Genomic DNA, 21,958 nt, shown 5'->3' with positions numbered 1-21,958 from the left:
TCACTGCGTCAATCGAAAATACTAATTGTGCACTTGGCGAGATTAATCAACGGATGTAGTAATTTCTAGGTATTTCTTTGCATCAAGGCTAATAGTAAATTGTTGTTCTCCTTCCTTTCTTCAAACGATTTGTTTTTATCTAATTATATTTCGCGAAAAACAAATAGATCTGCGGTCATGTTTAGAGGTTTTTCCTCGAATGTAATCGCGAATACGCAACTCGTAACGTTCTGCATCGACTGTTCTGCGCGGAAATCTCGCCGTCAACTACGTTTCCGTTTTCTAATTGGAAAACACGAACTCGCTTGTTGCAAATATCGACAACGACAGAAACGATACTAATAAAAAGGGAAACATCGATCGCGTGGAAAATATAGCAAGTAAGATTACTATTTTGTAATTTCCGAATAATTTTAACGAAATATATTACGCGTATAGATATACAAATATACACCGATACGTGTCACGAGCATTATTTTTGCTTGTTCTTTAATAACTCCATGTATTATAAAAACTTCCTTTCAATTTCCTTCGTTAGCCTATGAAGGACATTGGTTTTACTCTCAGTCCGTTTAATTATCGCGTCATCAGTGATAGTAAGAACACAATGGTACAAATAACGTGTTACAAATAAAGTAGAACCATCTGGAGATAGGCGCACCTCTGCCATAAAACAATATCTAAATACGTTTACTATCGGACCGCATGCGATTCAATAAATTTCTTGTCTTTCCGATTTTCGCCATATTTCGCGCCTTTAGCGTGTAACACCTTTATGCTTGTAATATGTAATACCCACAACATGTGTTTAAATTGAATTAAAAAATTGTTTAATTTCATTCTGCTCTTCTTTATCATACTAATTAGTTACGATTCTGCTTCCGATTCTGTAACAATAATAATAGGAATGAAGTACAGCAAAGGACGATGGATAGATTTAACAAATACTAGTTTAGATGGAAAAATATTGAACGTTCGATAGGTAGGAAAAATGTAACTGCCATATCGTGTTAATCGTACATAAAAGACAAAATCAAAGACATCGATATAATTACGCAAAAATATAATACGCGTTTGTTTCGCATCGAGTTAAGTTTCGTGCGGCAGCAAAATTAAAACAACGCTGTTACCTGGAGATCGTCGTTCGTTTTAACCGTGATATCCCTACTCTGGTAGCATCTAGCAGAGTACCAGAACAGACGCAGTTAGATACCTACGTGAGACCAGTTGGTTTCTATGCTCGGCAGCCTCAACAGTTGTCGTTCAGTAACTCTTGCAGAGCATTCGCTTTTCCGAGAGCCACTACCGCGAAGCCTGTGACAGGATCCGTTGCTGAAAAAATCACAGAAAACTTTTAAAAGCGACTACCTAGCTTCTGCATTGACTCGGACCATCTTCGAGGTAAGCTTCTTTCTTTATATTTCGATCGATATTTTAGTTAATTTATTCGAATTAATTCGAGATCCTTCTTGTCACTTCGCCACTTCACAGCTTTGACGTTTGTATATCGATTTAGTTGTCATTTTCGTTTACATTGACGTAAGATTAAATTTCGTTTACCAAATGTAAATATAAATATGTAATACGGCTTTTGTTACACAAACAGTACGGTGTTTACGAAAAGTCAGCTTATTGTTTGAGTCGTGTAAATTTTTACGAGACAGAACGATGCCAGAAGCGTACTGCGATTAAAATGAAGGAACAGCGAACGAAAGTTTATGTTACAAATAGTGTGATGTAAAATATGAGAATCATTGTGACAATAGAGAGTGATTAACGAATGTCTTAATGAAGTGCAAGAACAGTACATGGTATAAATCATAATGATAAACGTTAAAGCGATATTTCTATTTTTACTCAACATCGTAAGCAAGGGAAGGAAACTTATCGTTAGCGAGTACCATTATTATGTTTATCAAATAAACCTTGATAAATCCGGACTCTAGATAAAATTTAATAAAATTACTTTTCGCCGTAGTAAACTACGTATATTTGTTTCATTGCGAAATTGTATTGTATACAATGAGTTTTATTTCGTTATAGGCTTGCGTTTCGAATGTAACCAAGCGACTTCTTGCATACGAACAACAAATATGATTACGCGCGTGAGATAATTACTAATTATATATACATAATAGAAATATCTACGATTAAACCGCGGATTGTGGATGCCTATGCACATCTTATGTATACGTGTGTATTGTATACGTTGCGTGGCAACTATTCAAGAAGTACTCAGCCTAGAGATAAAAATAATTTCAATTTTCTAAATAAAGAATTTATATTAGCAGAAATATAATTCGTGCAAAATTTCTAATTAATAGAATTTCGAAATCTATAATTGTAAGTCGCCTATCGATGTCCTCGAAATAGTTTCATGAGAGATAAATGGGTTAACCAAACAACAACAGTTACATTGTATGAGTCTTCTAAAAATGACGAAAGACGCTTTAATAACAACGTTGCTGTGACAGTAGAATTACTGTCCATTAGCTCGTCTGTAAAACAGAATGAGTAGTATCAGCCGAGGCAGGAGTGGCGTTCGCTACCACCTTGGAAGCTTTAAAGGAGATCGCATGCTTTTACGAAAAGAAATTGAACAATTTCATCAAATCAATCCGTGGTGTTTGAAATTAATTTTCACCAAAAAGAGACACAGGAGAGAAACTTAGTTTCATATTCCTAATTAATATTCGACGAATAGATCGTAGACTTTTACGCAATTTCGTATTTCCATTGATACAACTAAGGAAACGTAATTTACATAAAGATTTATTACGCCTATCAAATATCGTAACAAATATATTCTTTTACTTTGAATATTTTTTATTACATGTTTTTGCATATTACACAAATATATCAAAATCTTGGATCTGTCGACGAGGAATCACGTCTACGTTATACAAGATCTGCCAGGAATAGAAGTAATGGCAAACTGTCAAAGAAGAAAGCTCGTCTTACGTTATATTTCAAATACACGTATTAAGCTAACGTGAAGCAACAAGAAAACTTTTAACGTCCGCTTTATTACCGATTACAGAAAGCAGGATAAGAGAGAAAGAAACGAATAGAGATAAGGAGAGATATCGCGCACCTGTACTAAACCATATAAGGGTAACGACCATCATGGTTGAGGAGTGCACGACGATAAATCGCTGAAGATGTAACAACCGATCTATGTGAAATCGACCGCCTTCCGCTGCTTTCACGAATCCGATCGAAGGTTAACAAAAATAAAAAAAAAAAAATAACAATAAAAAAGGAATGAAAAATAAAAAGAAACGAAATTTCAATGTACGGATACGTTCAGCGTAATTACTATTCTTGGGCGAGAAAATCGATGAATTCTTGCTTCATCTTTTCCCTCGTCGTGACGCTATAGATCCGGTTAAACGATATGCAGGAAAGGACGCAAAACGATATCTTCGTACAATATTGTGCACCATGTAATAAAAGCCAGAGAAAAATATCACGTAATTTAATGAGGTCACTTGGAATCTAAGGTAAATGATTCTGTTTGCAATAGTTAATTCCGAGAACCAGTCGCGGGGAAACTATACGGCCGCTATAAATCTAATGGCCTTATGAAAGCTGATGAAGAAAAGCGCTTAGTGAATTAAAATTATACACGAACAGGTCATAAGAAATTGTTATTCAACGTCTGTTACAACCTTCGACGGCTTCATATAATATGGAAGCGAGAATCGTCGTCGTTATTTTCTCTTTAAAGGAGAAAATCGTGGATCGGTTGTCGTTGTTTACCGAACAGAGGGAGAGGGTATCGTGTGGAAAGCAGAAACCCCTCGAATTTATAGAATATAAATCGTTAGATCGAGTTGCGTTGCACGCAAGGAAGAAATAATCTCGAGGCGTGACATCACCAGAAAGAATCGAACACCCCCAATACAAAGGTAAACAGAGTTTGAACGACACTTTTAATGACACGCGTACCAGATGCCTGGTCGAAGAGTAGTCGATCTGCTAGCTTTACGATCAATAATTTATTTGCGCAAACAGTTAGTCCGCTGCCTGGAATTTCGTTACGAGGGTCAAATATGTACGAAACGAACGAAGTTGGAAACGGATGACGAGAATAAAAAGAAACAAAGATCGAAATATCAGCGAACGGATGGTGTTAACGGTTTCCGTAAATATCATTTTACGTAAAATGATCGGAATGAAATGTTTCATTGCCAACTATTTATGGTATCAACGATGCATGTATTTCCTTTATCTTTCTAATCGAAGGAGGTGCCACATACGCGAGTTAAACCGCGGACTTACGAGCGCGGATAAAGTAAACAGCGTAGCTTCCCTTAACATTTTCCCGCATTTTATTTACTTTACCGCTTGTGTAACGAAGGAAAATCAAACTACCGTTTACCGTAACGTTTGACACGTACAATACTATTCAAATAAATAAAGCGTGAGTGAGCGTTTCACGTTCCATACACGTCGATACTCGACGAGTAATTTTTATCAGCAAAGATTTCCAGAGATCCTTTACCTTTATACTCGCATCCCGGTGTATCTTTCTATTTATAGAAATCACAAGTTTTCGTAGCTGCAAGCGATTATCGTGCACGTGACACGCGCTGCAACGTGGAAATTGCACGAGATGAGAATGGCATGTCGCAGTCTCTACTTTTGCCTATGGATGATCTCACCCGAATTAAATCCATTATTGAATCGGCCGAACGTCGAGTTTTTTCACTCGTCTCGGACGTAAACTCGTTGACGATTCCTCGTATTGTCTTCTCGTTCCTTTTCATCCTATTTGCAATTTTATTCGCTTCCCTCGTCGCGCAATCCACCCGCGGATATTCGCTGAAACGAGAAGCTCGAGCGAGAGTTTTATTAGAAAATGGGCCGTAACGAACTCGTTCATCGTGGAAGGCAGGACGGAAATTAGGAAAGGGTAGAAGATGACCGACCTAGATCCGCGTTAAGATATTTGCGTCAAGTACGCGAGGCTTAAAACGCAATGACGCGCCGGTGGCGTGGGTGACGATTAGCTCGGGCGGTATTTTAACGGGAATGATTAAGTAATTCGTAGCGATTGGGACCGCCTGTCATACTTGTCGAGGATATAACGATCTGCATGAGTAAGGCCCGGCGCAGACGAGCGGTTTACGTTAGCGTCCATTTGCCGCTGCGTTTTAGAACAGTATAGATTTATACGAAATAAATCGCGCGAGACTTTGAGCAGCGACTAAGCGGCAAGTTTTAGTCTATCAAGACAAAAGCTTCTACTGCTTGGCTGCGAATCGGAATATTGACCTTCGGTGGTGAAGCGCTACATTGTTTTATATAACTCAATTCACACAAGTGGTTTACGGACTCTACATCCAATTTTCATAAATTTTTGCACTTAATTCGCCAAAAGATTTCACGGTCGTACGAAAATATTTACAAAATTTGTCTCGTTCTCTGTCTCGTCTCTTCTCATTTGTCTTTGCAAAGTCTGGCACTGATGAAAGTATTTTTGTATATTTAAAGAACTTTTTCATTTACTATTCTTTTATTAACTATTTTTATTAATTGTTCTTTTGTAATTTTGATAATGGGTTGCCGCATTCATGGCTAAATTGTAATCGAGCAAATAAGCGATACGAAAATGGAATTAAAAGCGCTCTTGTGAACTGCAAGAAAAATGCGTGAACGAAGCGGTGACGTCGATGCAAATCTCTCATTTGCACCTGAGCCTAATGCAACCTCGATGCGTCTCTCGTTAACTAACGATTCGTTTCTCCAACGTAATTCGTAACGGTACGAACTACACATGCGACGTGGCGTACATATGCACATGCATATGTATGCACATGCCCTCGATCTAAATCTATGACGCGAATCGACGGAACTGTTAAACGATCGACCGGCTTCATTTTCAGAGTGGTTAATGAACGATGGATCAGAAACGATCTCATCCGTTCGAGAATTAATGGAATGGAATCTCTGGATAACACGTTCAATGCGGCAAGGTTTCCTATCTTCCGTAACGAACAGCGAAGAACACTCGTTTCTTTCTAGTTGATCTCGCTTTAAAAATGTTCAAACAGGTGTTAGATCGTTAAAAAGTATAAAAAAAGATGACATTGATACGCGGTATGGATTCCGTGTTGTGTTAACGCACGATAGTCGTCTAGAGAACGACGAAAATTGAAATATCTAACGATACGTTTGATCTTCGTTATTGATTTTAAGGATCAACGGCGGAACTTGAATCGAAGCTGTTAGCTTGTTTAAAAAGAAGTTAACCGAACTATAAAAATAAATTACCAAGTTTCTCTTGTAGTTCTAGCCGTGAAACGAGGACATTAAAACAAAATTGTTTTTCTAAATTTAGGATACTTTCTAGATACGGTTTCAACGTTATCTTCGTGCAAGCCTTTTATACAGGCAATCCTGCTTCCACGGTACGAAATTTTACACTCGATACGTTACGAAAATGCGTTCGTTATAAACCGTTACATGAAAAATTCTAGATGCTATTGACCCATCTCTAAACAGCTTTGTTACATTTTTTTTTCAAGTTAACGGGACGGTTAACCGTTCTTTAACGACGTTGCGCAAAAGGATCGAGTTGCCCTTCGGAATCTTTTCCTTTGCCAAGATTGACTCAAGGTCTGCTGATTGAACGAATGAGAATCGTAGACGGTATGAAAAACTATGTGAAAAACTAGACGTTCCTTTTTATGGTTGAAACGTTCTGTGACTGACTTGACTGTTACCGATACAGCGTTCCGTTTCGATTATTACAACAAATGGACATAACGTTCTAATGTCTGTAGGTGCCTGGTAAAGCCAAATCAATCGGACGAACTTTTTTACAGATGGCAAATTTAAAGGAGGCTTTAGGTACAAACGAGCTGACCAATAAAAAGGCTGGCCTTTACCGAGCACTGATCGCAGAATTTCTTGGTACGTTGCTGTTGAACTTCTTTGGCTGTGGATCTGTCGTCACGGGCAACGTCGTGGCCATAAGCTTGGCTTTTGGTTTGACTGTAGCCGCAGCGATTCAAGGAATAGGACATATTTCTGGTGGTCATGTTAATCCCGCTGTTACGTTCGGATTAATGGTGATTGGCAAGGTAATGATCGAAGATGGTGATCGTTTCTTAGAATCATGAGATCTTCTTCGTCGTCGACTAATTTTTAACATACACGTAGGTCACAGGTTACTCAAAAAATATTCATCTACTTTCTTCCTACGTGGAGTATTTTTGTGGACAAAATATCCTGAGCATCGTACAAAATATAAATGATACATATCATAATCACTATAGAACTATTAATAGAATATTCAACGCGGTTAGATTCATTCTTCGCGCCTTGTTATTCAAACCGTGAAACGCATGATCATTTCTTGGATATCGATTACTAACGGATTGACTTATCGATAATTTATTCAGCTTCTGTTTTATACGGTTTAGTCACACAATTGCTTGTAAGATAATTGCTCATAATGACGTATAGACGATCATTCGACGATGATATGGAATTATTTGATCTCGAAGAATAACGATACGTACCTAGTGTAATCTATGATAATTTGTTATACGTACACGTTGTGTTATACAGAAGATATTTATGTATTATTTTTACTGATGAACTAGTAACTTTTATAGGATGAATTAATTTATGCGTTATAAAATGTACTGAAACGCTTACTTTGTTTTACAGGTGCCAGTTATCAGAGGCTTGCTGTACGTAATACTTCAATGTATAGGCGCAGTAGCAGGATCTGGTATACTAAAAGCGTTATCTCCCGAAAGGATGGAACATGTTTTAGGCGTAGTATCTCTTTCACCAGGCGTTACTCCTGTCCAAGGTTTCGGTATAGAATTTTTCCTCGCCTTCGCGTTGGTTCTGGTCGTATGTGGTGCATGCGATGCAGCAAAACCAGACAGCAAGGGGATTGCTCCTCTTATAATCGGATTTACAGTTTCTGCCTGTCATATCGTCGGTGTAAGATACATTCTTCTACTTTAGATAATAATACCTTAATAATTGTTCGTATCTAAGCTTACGATATACCGATTAATTATTTTGTTAATATAAGTATGAGAATTGCAAATATATTTACGCGATATATTTTTAGCGAACTATGAGCTTATTGCCTTCTCCGGCTCGTGTCACTTCTTTATATTAATCTAAGAAAAAATCTATTATTTTTATTTTTATCATTATTTCTGACGACGCGCAACGACTTTTATCAGATGCCTTCTTTATTTGTCATAATGCAATTCGAGTATCGTATTAAATCGACAGAATAAATCGAGACGTTTATATTTTTCTTGGCGAATTTAGCAAAGAATTAAATAAATCAAAATGTTCTTTACTTACTATATATTAAACTCTTTTTTTCTGCTCATAAATCGCGATAGTTAAACTTGAATATTGCAAAGTTCTTCTAATACTTCTCACATGCCTTTGACTATACTGTACTGCTTTAACAGATACCAAGAACTGGCGCAGGTATGAATCCAGCTCGATCACTCGGTAGCGCAATTGTAATGGATATATATGAGAATCACTGGCTGTATTGGGTTGGTCCAATCCTTGGTGGTATGGCAGCTGGATTGATCTACGCGTTCGTAATCGGTCCTGCGAAAGAGTCGAAAAATTCCAACCGAGTGTACACGGTCGCCGCGACGGACGAGAAGGAGGTACAGTAAAAACGAAGAATTTAGCGGAATTCTCGACACATTTAAATCGATTACGAAAATGATTTTTCTTTCTAATTATCCTTCGCTAATATCTACCGAAATAATTGACCAAAACGTTATCGTTTCATGGAAATATTACAAATAAAGCATTTACCTTTAGGCTGAACGATATGATGATTTTCGTTGTAGAATCTTTCTACGTTTGATACTGTTATGCGTTCCTTGATAATAAGCATGATGGATAATCGTTTGTCTTTCCTTTCTTTAAATCTTCGATATCGTGTTTGCTTCACAGAAGTTCGAGTACATAGACAGCGGACACGGTGGACTTTAAAAATGATGCCGACATAAAGAAAGATTCGAAGACGGAAATATCATATTTTTATATCGTATGTTATAATTATGATAATCGGTGAAATCGGAAATATTCGAAGTGTTATTTTTACAGTTACAGAATCTCACCAGCAAGAGGAAAGATAACCCCGCTTGATGTTCTAACTATCGTTAACCATCGCATTCTCAATTGCCGATTCGTTATCTATGTAATGATTTAAGTGGGTGAAATATGTGAATTTTATGCTATTACAGTTATTTAATCAACGTGTAATCAACCGAAAATATTTAAATAGTTAGAGAACATAATACTCATGAATGCTGATCATATGGAAAGAGCAAAGTAATTCGTTTTCAATTTATGCAATTCATCTTAATAATCATATGTGTGATGATCTTAGTTTATCGAATATACAAATATGCATTTGTTCGTTTATATTTAAATACATACATGTACTTTACCTGTAACTTTAAGTCGCTCCTTTGTATCACACTTATTTTACCGAACATAGTTGTTGCAAGCCAAAGATTGATTCTGCCGAACTGAAATGTTATAGTGTCGACATCTTCTGCCAGTTAGATGCAACCTATTTATTGGAAATCGTTTATAAAATACTTATAAACTGTCGATAAATTATCAAAAATTATATACGAACTAGCTTTTCATACAACATTGATATAGAAAATCATATTTGATGAATGCCAATATAAGTTAATATATGTTAATTTGTAGTATTTTATTTATCGACATTGATATATTATACTCTAGGTTACAACTATATAATTAATATTATATATGTATAATAGATGATCAGAATATATAACATGCAATATCTAATTTATAAATTCTGGTGACAATGCGTTTTCAATAGTTAATCAATATTTATATACATCCTTATAGGTAAATGATCAATTAAATATCATTCTTCGTATTCCTATATTTTATATCTATTGTATTTTTTAAACTCATAAGATACATGTAATTTTGTTATAGATTGCATATTAAAATATAATTGGAATAATATGTCACATATTTAATCATGTTTAAACATATTAATAATGAAATCCATGCATATCTAAGTATGTGCTATAACCAATTGTATGAAATAAAGTGTAAATATTTTGTATGAAAGTACAATGACATTTGTTGTTTGTACTATGTATATGTGCGATGAAGGTAAAAAAATAAGCAACACTTTTAATTTTACATTTACACAGCATACTTTGTATTTGATACATAGTTTGAAATGTTTATAGAATATTGAATAATCTATGTATCTTTCCATTCTAGCTTGACAAAATTAGCATAATGTGATTAAATATTACAGTAAATTTAATCCTTTAAAGTACCTTGTAAATTCCCAAAGGTTGGAATCATGTGTATAACAATGGTAAAAAAATGTAATATATCATTAAAATGGGACAATTTTACCTATAATTGAAACAAATAAAAAATCCCAATACAGTATTACTGTTGACATATATACACAAAAATGCCTTATGTTTAATATTTGCATGCACAAATACCAGTTTATAAGACAGATTTTCTAGAATGAAAGCTTAAATTTACAACGACGATCATCTCATTTTTTTAATATTTCTTTAATATATTTTCACATTAGTAAAGATAAAAAAATTTGTATAATAAGTGCACAACATAGAAATAAACATACTTTTTTCATTAGCTAAATTTACGTTCTTATATGAAAATTATAATTACTAGGCATTAACTTATTTTTAGATGTTATTGGTATCGTTCACAATTGTAGACATAATGTTATAATTGCCATACAGAAAATAAAAGAAAAGAAGAAATAAAGAAATTTGAAAGATATACATTGATTAGTTTTTAAATTTATATGATAGATCGACGAATCTAATGATTAAAATGTTTATCCGTATTTATTACAGATGTATAAGGATTGAATTTTCAATGTATAAAATTATGATTTAAAATGTCGATATCGGTTGAGAAAATAATGGATATATGAATTTTAAATCAAAGCGCGTTTCGTCGTTATTTCCTAATAGAAAATTCAACCTTCCATTTGTTGAAGTTTGTCTTCGAGACTATCTTGACTATCATTAGTGTCGTTTAAACTGATTGCATGACTTCCATGCTCGAGTTCTATTACGGAGTCATCCAATTGACTCTTTTGTACCTCTAATACATTATCCGATGGCTCAAAAATATCTGTTGATTCTGAAAGATCTTGTTCGTCTAAAGCCAAATTTGAATTTTGTTCAGGTTGTTCTATTACTTGTTCTTCAGATACTGGTTCCATTTTAATATCAGATTCTTGGGGATCGGACACATCCATGGGTACAGTATTTTCTAACTTAATATCTACTTCTTGATCCTGAGAAGTAGTTTCGACAACAGCTTCTTCTTTCTCTGAATAATCCTCGGAGATAGATGGTCCAGCTGTTGATTTATCATTATAGTTCTTCTGAGAACATTCTCCAATAGAAGATATTTGACTGAGGTTACTTAAAACTGTTTCTTGCATCTTGACTACAGAATCAGCTGAATCTAATATACTACACAATTCCCGACTCATTTCTTCCACTTCCGATGTTTCTTCTGTTTTTATAACAATAATCTTTTTATTTCCATAGACTTTGGAACTGGTTATCAGTGGTTTACTTTCTCTTCTAGTGTTAACAGTTGTTGGTATTGCTATGGCTGTTGTCATCGCTGGTATTGCTACTGCTGTTGTCGTTGTTGGTATTGATACAACTGTTGTAGTAGCTAGTTTCGGCGTTACCGTAATATCCTTTGATATATTTTCTACTTGTACCTCAGATTTACCTTTTTCTTTCTCCTTTTCTGGTTCAGGCTGAGTATCATCTATTTTCATTGTTGTTATTGGAGTCGTTGCAGGAGTTGTTGCAGAGGTTGTTACAGAAGTTATTGCTACATCATTGTCATTATATTCTTGTTCTTCGTCGTACATACTTTGCTTTTTCTTTACAAACACTCTTTTTAATGGTAATTGCTGTTCATCATCGGATTCATCGTGACGTTCAGGAGACATTTCTTCAATAGGTTCATATTCTTGTTGCTTACGAGCCTCTAATTCTTCAATCTTTAAGCGCTGTTGTTCGACTCTCTTTTCCAGCTGTTCTAATTTTTCTTTCGTTTCTTGATCTCCTACAGTTAATGCAGGTTTCGATGCAGGAGATACAGTTGTTTTTGTTACCGATGACGATGCATTTATAGACTGAGATGTTTTTAATTCAAATTTCGGGGATTCGCTTAGTACTGTATCGTTATTTTTTATTGTAGTAGTTGGTTGCCGAATATCCGTAGTTGACTGCAACACCGCTTGAACCAAACTTTGGTGTTTATCAAGTGGCTTCTTTACGACAACTCTCTTTACAACGTTACCAGTTGGTAGCTTTGCTAATTCTGCCGGATCGATTATCGTACCATCGGGATTCATAATAACTTCTCGGGTAGTATCTCCCTGACGAATAATTCTACGAACAATTACTCTTTTCGTTACTTTGTGACCTGTACTAGATGTTTGAGAAGTGCTACCTGTTGCGTCTTCATCTTTTACTGTAGATGTACTAGTCTCAGTATTGCCGGGTTTTCTTACAACGATTCTCTTTATTACTTTAACAGTGTTTAAAGCTTTTGGTGTACTACTAACCGCTATAGGAATATCAGGTTTTTCGTCTTTCGTAGAAATTTGATTTTGTGAACTACTTTGTCCTTGTTGAGGTCTTAATTGATTTGTAGGCGTAGATGGTTCTTTATTTTGTTCTTGAACATTTTGATGTTTCAGAGGTATCTTATGCTCCTTAAACACAGATGCAACAATTTTTTGAACTTGTGCTTCTGTTTCATCAACGCGGGAAGACTTTGAAGGTTCTTCATTTTGTTTAGACTGTGGAGGTTTTGTAGCTGATTGAGATTGGTTGGTAGCTGGACTTTGTTTTATCTTGCTGTCTTGTACCTCTCTGCGTTGAATAGGCATCAAAGTTTTAATTGTCTTTTTAATCATATTTCCATCTTTATGCCGTACGTACACAACTTGTTCTTTTTGATTTTCCTCCTTTTCTGATCTTTCTTGTTCCTCTTCGCTTTCTGAGGGCTTAAGTGGTTTTGGGAGCTTTTTCACAATATATGCTGGTGGCTCGTAATCATCATCTCCATCCGAATATTGTTCTTCTTCTTCGTCTTCGTCAGAATCCAAATCAAGTTTAGTTTTATTGTCTGGTTGCAATCCATCTGGTCCCATTTTTTCACCTGCTTCAATATGTTGTTTTATATGTGTGACATAATCTGCCCTATTTCTGCATGATTCCTGGCAGACATCACATGTTAATCCCATACCTGTGCGTTTTGTGTGCGTTAACTGATGTACCTCCAAACTCTCTTTACGCTTGAATGCTTTACCGCAATCTTCGCAAACATGGCGTTTTTCTACAGAATGTGTTCGCATGTGTCTAGTTAAATGATGAGATAGCAGAAATGATCTAGGGCATAGTTTACATAAATATGGTCGATGTCCAGCATGCGTCGATAAATGACGAGCTAGCTTCGTACTTGTACGGAACGCTTCCTTACAATATTCGCAAACAAAAGTCTTATCTTCGTTATGTAGTACCTCATGACGTTCTAAACCTTGTTTGTACGTGAAACGTTTGTTGCAAATGTTACATTGGAAAGGTTTCTCCTTTTTATGTACGGAATCCTCATGCTTGTCTAATTCTTCGGTTGAAAAGAATTCGCGATCACAATGCTGACAACCATAACGCAATTCATCTCTATGAACTTTTTCATGACGTTGTAACAAATTTGCCCTTGAAAATTGTTTGTTACATACGGGGCAAGAGTATGGTTTCTCTTCTGAATGAGTAGTCATATGTTTCCCAAGATCATATTTAGAAAAGAACATACGATCACACTCTGTACATTTATAATTACGATCACGATGAGCTCGTTGAATGTGCAAAGCAAGAGCCTGTCGTAGTGGAAAAGTACGTTCACATTGATCACATGAATGTACTCTTATCTCACCTGGCTCTAACTTTCGCTCTTCTTTAGTACTATTTGTATCTTGCTCTCCTTCACTGCCAGCATCTTGTTCCTCCTCATAAAAGTCGTGCTGTTCTTCCTTGTCTCTTTGTTTTTCTACTTGTCTGTCTCTTTCACGTTCCCTATCTCTTTCTCTTTCCCTTTCTCTGTCACGGTCCCTATCTCTTTCACGTTCCCTATCTCTTTCTCTTTCTTTTTCCCTTTCCCTTTCTCTTTCTCGATCCCTATCCCTTTCCCTTTCTCTATCCCTTTCTCGTGTTTCTCGTCTCTCCCTATCACAACTATCAACTCGAGGCTTTTTATTTCCTTCGTTTTGAGATCTTTGCTCCAAAGGTCGTTTATTGTTCATATCGGGAGGATCATTTGAAATTGGTGGAAATGGTCTCGGTAAGACACCAGACAATGGATAAGCTCTCAACGCTTCATCTGCTTTTTTGCACTGAAGCTTAAATTTATAAGATCTGTCCAAATTCCAACGACACATACTGCATATCATTTGTGGCATTCCATCAGCTGCATACACCTTAAACATATTATGTTAATAAGTATTACATAAAAAAATTGCTTTATATTGAAAAAAAATTTATTGAAAAAACATAATCCGATGCAAAAAACAAGATTATACATAAATATCTTATAAGAAAGTTTATCTAAATTTGTTGTATAAGTTAAATTGTAATCATCAATAGAATAGTTGAAGTTTACATATATTTTACAAGTTGCATGATATAAAATATTTAAATGATATAGAATATAGTAAGTGAATTACTTTCCCGCCAAAATTGATTACCCTAAATTGTTATAACAAGAGAAAATTATTTCATGATACGATGCAGTAAATTATTTTATACGATGCTTATTTCTTTGCATATATCTGTATGTACATAAATGTCGATAATACAAAATATCAGAACGACAATACGATGTATTTTACATTTTACCATCGCAGCATTTACAGAGAGTTATCAATGATATATGATTTTATTTCGTAAATTACATTTACATAAATAAAGGATATTATACCAAACTTAAAATTTTCAAATATCGATTGATCTATTATTGATCGTACATATCAATCGTATTAGTGAATTAAGTTATTATGATCGAATTGTAACGAAAAATAATCGAATGCATTTTGCTCGATCGGCAAATAACATATCTGCATTATCCAAATCCTACCATTCACTGTCTATTGGCATTTTAGTCCATGTAGGATATCGATAATAACGGATATAATTGGACACAAAACGATACTTCTAACAAAAAAAGAAACGAATAAGTTGTATAGCAATAATATTTAAAAGTATGACTCCTCCAAGAATATCGTACTACAAAGGTAGTTAGACAATGAATCAGTGGCAGTCGATGCCGTTTTATAAGAAAATAATTACCTCGATGGCGACGCACGACATGATCTGCAGTGTAAGTGGTACTTGGAACGGTTTACTATGGTCTCTTTCATAGATAAAAGAAAGTGGTTCAGTTTCGGTTAGGCAAAATCGACAGACCCGCCTGGACCTGAGCGGCGCCGGCCTGTTCTCCATGTTTGACTATCGTCCGTTCACACACCTCGCAAAGCACACACGCGTTCCAAATCGCCGTTCTTCACGAACGTTGTATAATGGTAGCGTGACGTACCGTGAGAACAATTACGACGAAAATGCCTATTTCGATTGGAGTATGTCACTCATTAATCGAAATCCCACGAAACGACGCCGAGCGTCGGTAAGCGTCCCGTCACGAACGACGAACGAGCGGGACTATGTACACACCGCTATGGCGCTATTATGGCGATCCGAAAACTCGCTTTCTCTGCGTGGCGTCTTCCGAGTTTTCCGATTCGTACAACTTCGGCCTTTGTACATCAGCGCCACCATCATCTTCTCATCGTCGACACTGAAATATTCTGTAGGTAAAGTAGAACATGTTTCCTTATTTACTCGTCGGTACACAGTCGGTATTTCGATCAAGTATGATAAATATTTTTTCAATGGGAGAAAGTAAATTATTTAAATACTTGTGATATTAAAATGGAAATCATAAATTGTAGACAGATAATACTACGATACATTATTAATTATTTCTCTATTTTACTTTCTATATTTAACGAAATGCTTTCTAAACATTTTATTCATCACATATTTTAATTTCATTAAAATGTTTCATAAACCGAATAGTATTTTGTTCAAATCATTTATGAACAAGAAAATATCGAAACATTTATTCAGGGTAAAATCGATGCGCCATACGTTACTGCAAAAAAATCTGTGTTACGATATCTCGATACAATTTTGATATTAAATATGTACATATTTTGGTTATTTCACGTTTTTATAAACAATATATTTTTCTTTTGATTCTTGCATCTAATAATGTTTGCAACGAATTGGTTTCGTAAATGGAAAATTCTACCATACACTGGAAGACGAAGACGACAACGTACTGTTACCAATCTCGAATCTCTACGTCGTGATATCGAAACAGACGTTCACCTTCGAGCAACGGAAGATTTATTGCAAAGTCTAGGGACAAATGCGACGCATGGCTTATCCACAACCGTTGCATGCGATCTTTTAGACAAGACTGGTCCAAATGAACTGACGCCTCCAAAAAAGATTTCTAATGCATTAAAATTCTTACGTTTATGTTTCGGAGGATTTTCTTTATTGATATGGGTATAAGAATGAATTTTATCATTAATGTCCTACGATATATAGTGGTTCACGAAAGTATTCGAACATTATATGCATATATACATATTATATGTGTTATGTGAAAAACTCTAAAATTTCGTTATGAGAGACGACAATCGTGACTGTAATAGTAAAATTTGAAATTGATCCGAAGAGCTATATAGAAGGTATCAGACATTTATCGCAAACATAAATTTACCGAAAAATTAGCGTATAATACGAACAATAGTCTTGTAAACACACGATTAGTGCTACAAATGATTCCACTACATATTATGGCTTATTAATGTAAGGAATAATTGACTGTCCAATTACTTTGATGATCTTTGCGAAGTGTAGCTAAATATCTTGTAACTTTTAAATACATTTTCAGATCCGTTTCAAATTTTACCTACGAAGCTTCTACTCAAATACTTTCGCGAGCTACTATGTACATCGTATAACGAGAAATATAAATCCTTTAGATAGGTGCTGTATTATGTTTTTGCAATTATCTCCTGGAGTATGGCACTTACGGCGAAGCTTCTAAGGAACATTTGGGGCTTGGCATCGTGCTCGTTGGCTTGATCTTAGTTACAGCGATGTTCAGCCATTATCAGGAGTCGAAGAGTTCTCGAATTATAGAGTCGTTCCAGCAGATGTTACCGCAAAAGACAAAGGTCCTGAGGGACGGCGAAAAAAAGGTATTGTCCGTAGCCGAATTAGTTATCGGGGACATTGTCCTTTTGGAAACCGGTGACCGAGTACCCGCTGACATTAGGATCCTGGAATGTCAAGGTAAATTCGTATCGCTGCAGTTGCAACCGTAACTTTCTTATTTCCCAACAAAAAAGTCCTCGCCTTTCTCTTCGTCGACGCTCGAGATATCTTGTCGATTTTGTTATAAGTACAATCCAAAGAAGCGTAAAATATTTGTCTATGTACTAGATTATTTAAATCCGACGAATTATGTTTCTTCTTTTCTTTTTTATCGCGTTTTATATATTTAATTTTCACAATATCGAATTACCGTACTCGCACGAAGGTACTGCTAAATGATATGAAATTTAATATACTCGGATCTAATTAATTGGTATGTCAATGCTCTGTGGTACAACAGTATTCCAATGCTTTTTGTAGCCACTGTTTACAGCGTTGGTACTGTTTTATTCGTCCGATCATTTCGATTATTCTCAAAGGTAACGCCATCAGTTTCAAATATATTAAATTCGTGTATATATCGTTTCGCAGTTATTTCATGATATTTAATTCGTTACAAGTCGGTTTCATTAACTGCCTGAGCATTTTGAAGAAATATATACGTTCCACTAAGGTCTTAAGATCGACAATGCTTCGATTACCGGAGAATCTATCCCACTTTTAAGAACAGCCAATGTTCATCCAACGAATAATCTGATGGAGGCAAAGAACATGGTTTTCTTCTCGACTGATATAGTGGAAGGTAACGTATGACGAAACGAGTTGCCGCGTATTAATTTCTCAAGAATTTCCTATAGTTTCTCAAGGCTTCCTGTATCGTTTCTTAAAGTTAAGCTTCGTTAATGTACAACAGGCAGCGGAAAAGGAGTCGTGGTTGCTCGCGGTGACAATACCGTGATGGGCAGAGTTGCTAAACTAACTTCGAAATTGGCATCAAGACCCACGCCTCTTTCACGCGAACTTCATCGATTCATGAAAATGATATCGTGCTGGGCTATATTCCTTGGAATGCTGTTCTTTACCTTGTCCACAGCAATGGGCTACACTTGGATCAATTCGATAGCGTTTCTAATCGGTATAATAGTTGCGAACGTGCCGGAGGGATTGGCAGCCACTATGACCGTTAGTCTCACTTTAACAGCGAACAGAATGGCAAGCAAAAATTGCCTGGTGAAGCATCTCGAAGCTATCGAGACATTAGGATGCACCGCTGTTATTTGCAGTGACAAAACGGGAACGCTCACTCAAAATAAAATGACCGTAAGCGTGCTGTGTCATTGGTAGAATTCTCTTCGTTTAAGAATTCTATTTCTATATTTCTACAAACTGTGGAATGTGATTTATTACGACGGACTGTATAATATGTGATAGGCGATAATTTGAAGAAAGTAGAAAGAAAGGAAATAACGACTAAATTATAAAAAGGATGCACTTCCTATTTAAATATTAGCATCAGCTTTCTTTCTTTCTTTTTTATTTATTTATTAGTTTTACAGCGTTCTCGCGTTGTAATATCGTGAAACTAGCGATTACGAAATCAACTTCGTTATTATCTATTGTTCAGGTTCGACACATGTGGTACAACGGTGAATTGCAAGAGGTAATGGCTTCTGACACGTGGAGAAAATATATTAAAAACACAGGATTTCATAACTTAGCCAGGGTAGCTAGTCTTTGTAATCGGGCTGAATGGGAGCCTTTACCTAAAAATATGCCCGCACCGCCGTTGAGAGAAAGGAAAATTTTGGGGGATGCTTCTGACGCTGCTTTATTAAAATGTATGGAAGTTCTCGTGAAAGGAGGCGCAGAAGCATATAGAAGAACTTGCGTAAAGGTGTCAAAGTATGATCGTTTACGGACTAGATCATCCATCGATGTAACGAACCTATCTTTGTTAATTTAGGTGTCCGAAATACCGTTTAATTCGACGGATAAATTTCAAGCCAACGTTTATATGTGCGGGGAGAAATACGTTGTTTTTTTAAAGGGTGCACCAGAAAGAGTTCTAGAGCGATGCTCGACCGTAGCGTTCGATAACGAAACAAGGAAACTGAATGATGAAATCAAGAAAGCTTATACGGAATCTTGTTATATTCTAGCAAATAATGGTGAACGTGTACTTGGTTTTGCTGATCTCGATCTGCCTGTATCTTCTTTTCCATCGGATTACGTCTTCAGAGAGGATCCTCCAAATTTTCCTCTTCAAAACTTGAGACTAGTAATCTTCTGTTTATACGAAACGGGAGTTTGTTATATTAACATCTATCACGTATATACATACGCATAGTTTCTTAAAGTTTTAATTAATATCGATTAAAAAGACAATTCGTTTCCTCAATAGGTGTTTGTAGCTATTGTTTCGTTATTATTATTTCCCTTTTTTTTATATGGCGATTCATTTATTGAAATAACTCTTGTGTCATATTTTTATATTTATTAAAATAAAATATACACGAATTCATGCAAGTAAGTCGATATTCTACATTATTATTAGATCGGATTAATATCAATGATGGATCCGCCGAGGCCAGCAGTGCCAGACGCAGTGTACAAATGTCGTTGCGCCGGAATCAAGGTGATCATGGTAACTGGCGATCACCCTGATACAGCGAGAGCAATCGCTAAGTATGTCGGCATCATCACCGATGATTTTTTGCACAACGATCACAATGAAAAGAAACATTCGATCGTGGTGACGGGAGTGGAGTTGCGAGACTTAGACTCGGAAGAACTCGACCGTATCATAAGACAATACCCTGAGATCGTTTTCGCTAGAACATCTCCCGTGCAAAAGCTTCAGATCGTAGAGAGCTGTCAACGACTTCATCTGATCACCGCTGTTACCGGTGACGGAGTCAATGACACACCGGCATTGAAAAAGGCCGATATTGGCATCGCTATGGGCATTGCTGGTACTTTACTGTTTCGTTTTTAATAATTATTAACCTTGCTACGGCCCTCGAGTTTTCACATTTCGAATTTCCGTTTTTATAAAACGGATTTGTATTGTTTTAAGTAAATGTTGATCATAAAATTGAAATCAAAGATTAAAATAAGACTTTTCTCGTATCTTGTTCAAATACTTTTTAACTTTAGAAAAATATGTATAACTGGTTCGAAAATGACCGAGGGAACATAGCGGGGTTAAATCTAAGAGAAATCAACGAGACAGGAATATTTAATTATCTGATCTTATTAATCGTCGATGATGTTACTTAAGTGACATGTGTTTTAACGCGTGTTTCATCGATAGGGTCGGACGTGAGTAAAGAAGTTGCAGACTTGATTCTATTAAACGACGATTTTGCCTCTATAGTTGCCGGGATCGAAGAAGGACGAAGAGTATTCGACAACTTGAAATCGAGTATCGCGTATACTCTAGCTAGTAACATTCCAGAAATAACACCCTTTTTGGCATTCATTGTACTTGGCATTCCTTTGCCTGTAGGCGTGATTTGTATATTGTGCATAGATCTTGGCACGGACATGTGGCCAGCCGTTTCATTGGCTTACGAGAAATCTGAATCCAACATTATCCTTAGGTACCGATCATTTTGCTCAAAAAGTTAATTTCTATCGTTATTATATTAGCAATTTTAAGTTATCATTTTTTTTTCAAGCTATAAATTAAATTAATTCGAAATTGTAGGAAACCCAGAATTCCACTAAAAGATCATCTCGTCAGTCATCGGTTACTTTTCCTGTCTTACGGACAGATCGGCATAATCGAAGCTTGTGCTGGTTTCGTCACATATTTCGTAGTTATGGCGGAACATGGTTTTCTACCTTATAGATTACTGGATTTACGATCGTCGTGGGACAGTATCGTCGTAAACGACTTGCAAGATTGTTACGGTCAAGAATGGACGTACGAGCAGCGCAAGATACTCGAATATACTTGCCATACCGCTTTCTTCGTCAGTATAGTGATTGTTCAAATTGCTGACGTGATGATCTGCAAAACTCGTCGTGTCTCTCTCTTTCATCAAGGCATGGACAATTGGGTACTTAATTTTGGGATTGTTTTCGAGATAACGGTAGCCTGCGTCGTTTGTTATGTCCCTTATATGAAAGAAATTCTCAGAACATATCCATTGATCTTTGAGTGGTGGCTACCAGGTGTACCGTACGCGGTGATTATTCTGATTTACGACGAACTTAGAAAGCTTTGGATCAGAAGAAATCCTGCAGGATGGTGGGATCGCGAAACCTGTTATTAAATCTACGCAAATGGATATAACATAATTCGATTTACCATAAATTCTAATCGTATGACAGAACACTTTAAAGAAGCATTTAACGATAAACATAAACGATATAAAATAAAAAGAAGGCTATTAATAGAAGAGAATATCCCGGACACAGAAGACCATTAAAGTTCTTGATTCTGTGTTAATGAAATTCCAATCATATTAAACGCTTTATATCTAAAAATGCTTGAAACATTGATTATCTTGTTTAATGTACGGCTAACTCGATGTAGCTTTAACGGAGTGTTGGATCGACGCGAGTAT

General features: G+C 36.0%; 3 protein-coding genes across 5 annotated transcripts; 2 read left to right on the top strand and 1 right to left on the bottom strand.

Moving 5' to 3' along the window:
- Positions 1-1,196: 1,196 nt before the first annotated feature.
- On the top strand, positions 1,197-10,470 carry LOC132905198 (aquaporin AQPAn.G). 3 transcript variants are annotated; one of them, XR_009657755.1, is made up of 6 exons: positions 1,197-1,401; positions 6,834-7,091; positions 7,684-7,968; positions 8,460-8,669; positions 8,965-9,058; positions 9,118-10,470. XR_009657755.1 is itself a non-coding variant. In XM_060956236.1 (5 exons), exons 2-5 carry the CDS (start codon positions 6,834-6,836, stop codon positions 9,001-9,003), a joined length of 792 nt encoding a protein of 263 aa, XP_060812219.1. In that variant the 5' UTR covers positions 1,197-1,401; the 3' UTR covers positions 9,004-10,470. The 3 variants fall into 3 exon arrangements, 2 of the variants coding, with proteins under 2 accessions (XP_060812219.1, XP_060812218.1); XM_060956236.1 differs by having other exon boundaries at positions 8,965-10,470; XM_060956235.1 differs by lacking the exon at positions 8,965-9,058 and having other exon boundaries at positions 1,198-1,401.
- Positions 9,923-15,875, bottom strand: LOC132905191 (uncharacterized). Its single transcript, XM_060956221.1, has 2 exons — positions 15,444-15,875; positions 9,923-14,575 (listed from the first exon to the last, which is right to left on the bottom strand). Exons 1-2 carry the CDS (start codon positions 15,594-15,596, stop codon positions 11,039-11,041), a joined length of 3,690 nt encoding a protein of 1,229 aa, XP_060812204.1. The 5' UTR covers positions 15,597-15,875; the 3' UTR covers positions 9,923-11,038.
- A 549-nt stretch (positions 15,876-16,424) lies between these two features.
- LOC132905074 (sodium/potassium-transporting ATPase subunit alpha-like) lies at positions 16,425-21,924 on the top strand. Its single transcript, XM_060956023.1, has 9 exons — positions 16,425-16,727; positions 17,210-17,522; positions 18,058-18,186; positions 18,298-18,704; positions 19,009-19,278; positions 19,348-19,662; positions 19,939-20,356; positions 20,698-20,986; positions 21,094-21,924. Exons 1-9 carry the CDS (start codon positions 16,425-16,427, stop codon positions 21,662-21,664), a joined length of 3,015 nt encoding a protein of 1,004 aa, XP_060812006.1. The 3' UTR covers positions 21,665-21,924.
- Positions 21,925-21,958: the final 34 nt, after the last annotated feature.

This window comes from Bombus pascuorum, chromosome 3 (genome assembly GCF_905332965.1).
Source record: "Bombus pascuorum chromosome 3, iyBomPasc1.1, whole genome shotgun sequence".
Taxonomy (NCBI): Eukaryota; Metazoa; Arthropoda; class Insecta; order Hymenoptera; family Apidae; genus Bombus; species Bombus pascuorum.
This window is presented reverse-complemented; position numbering and strand designations above follow the sequence as displayed.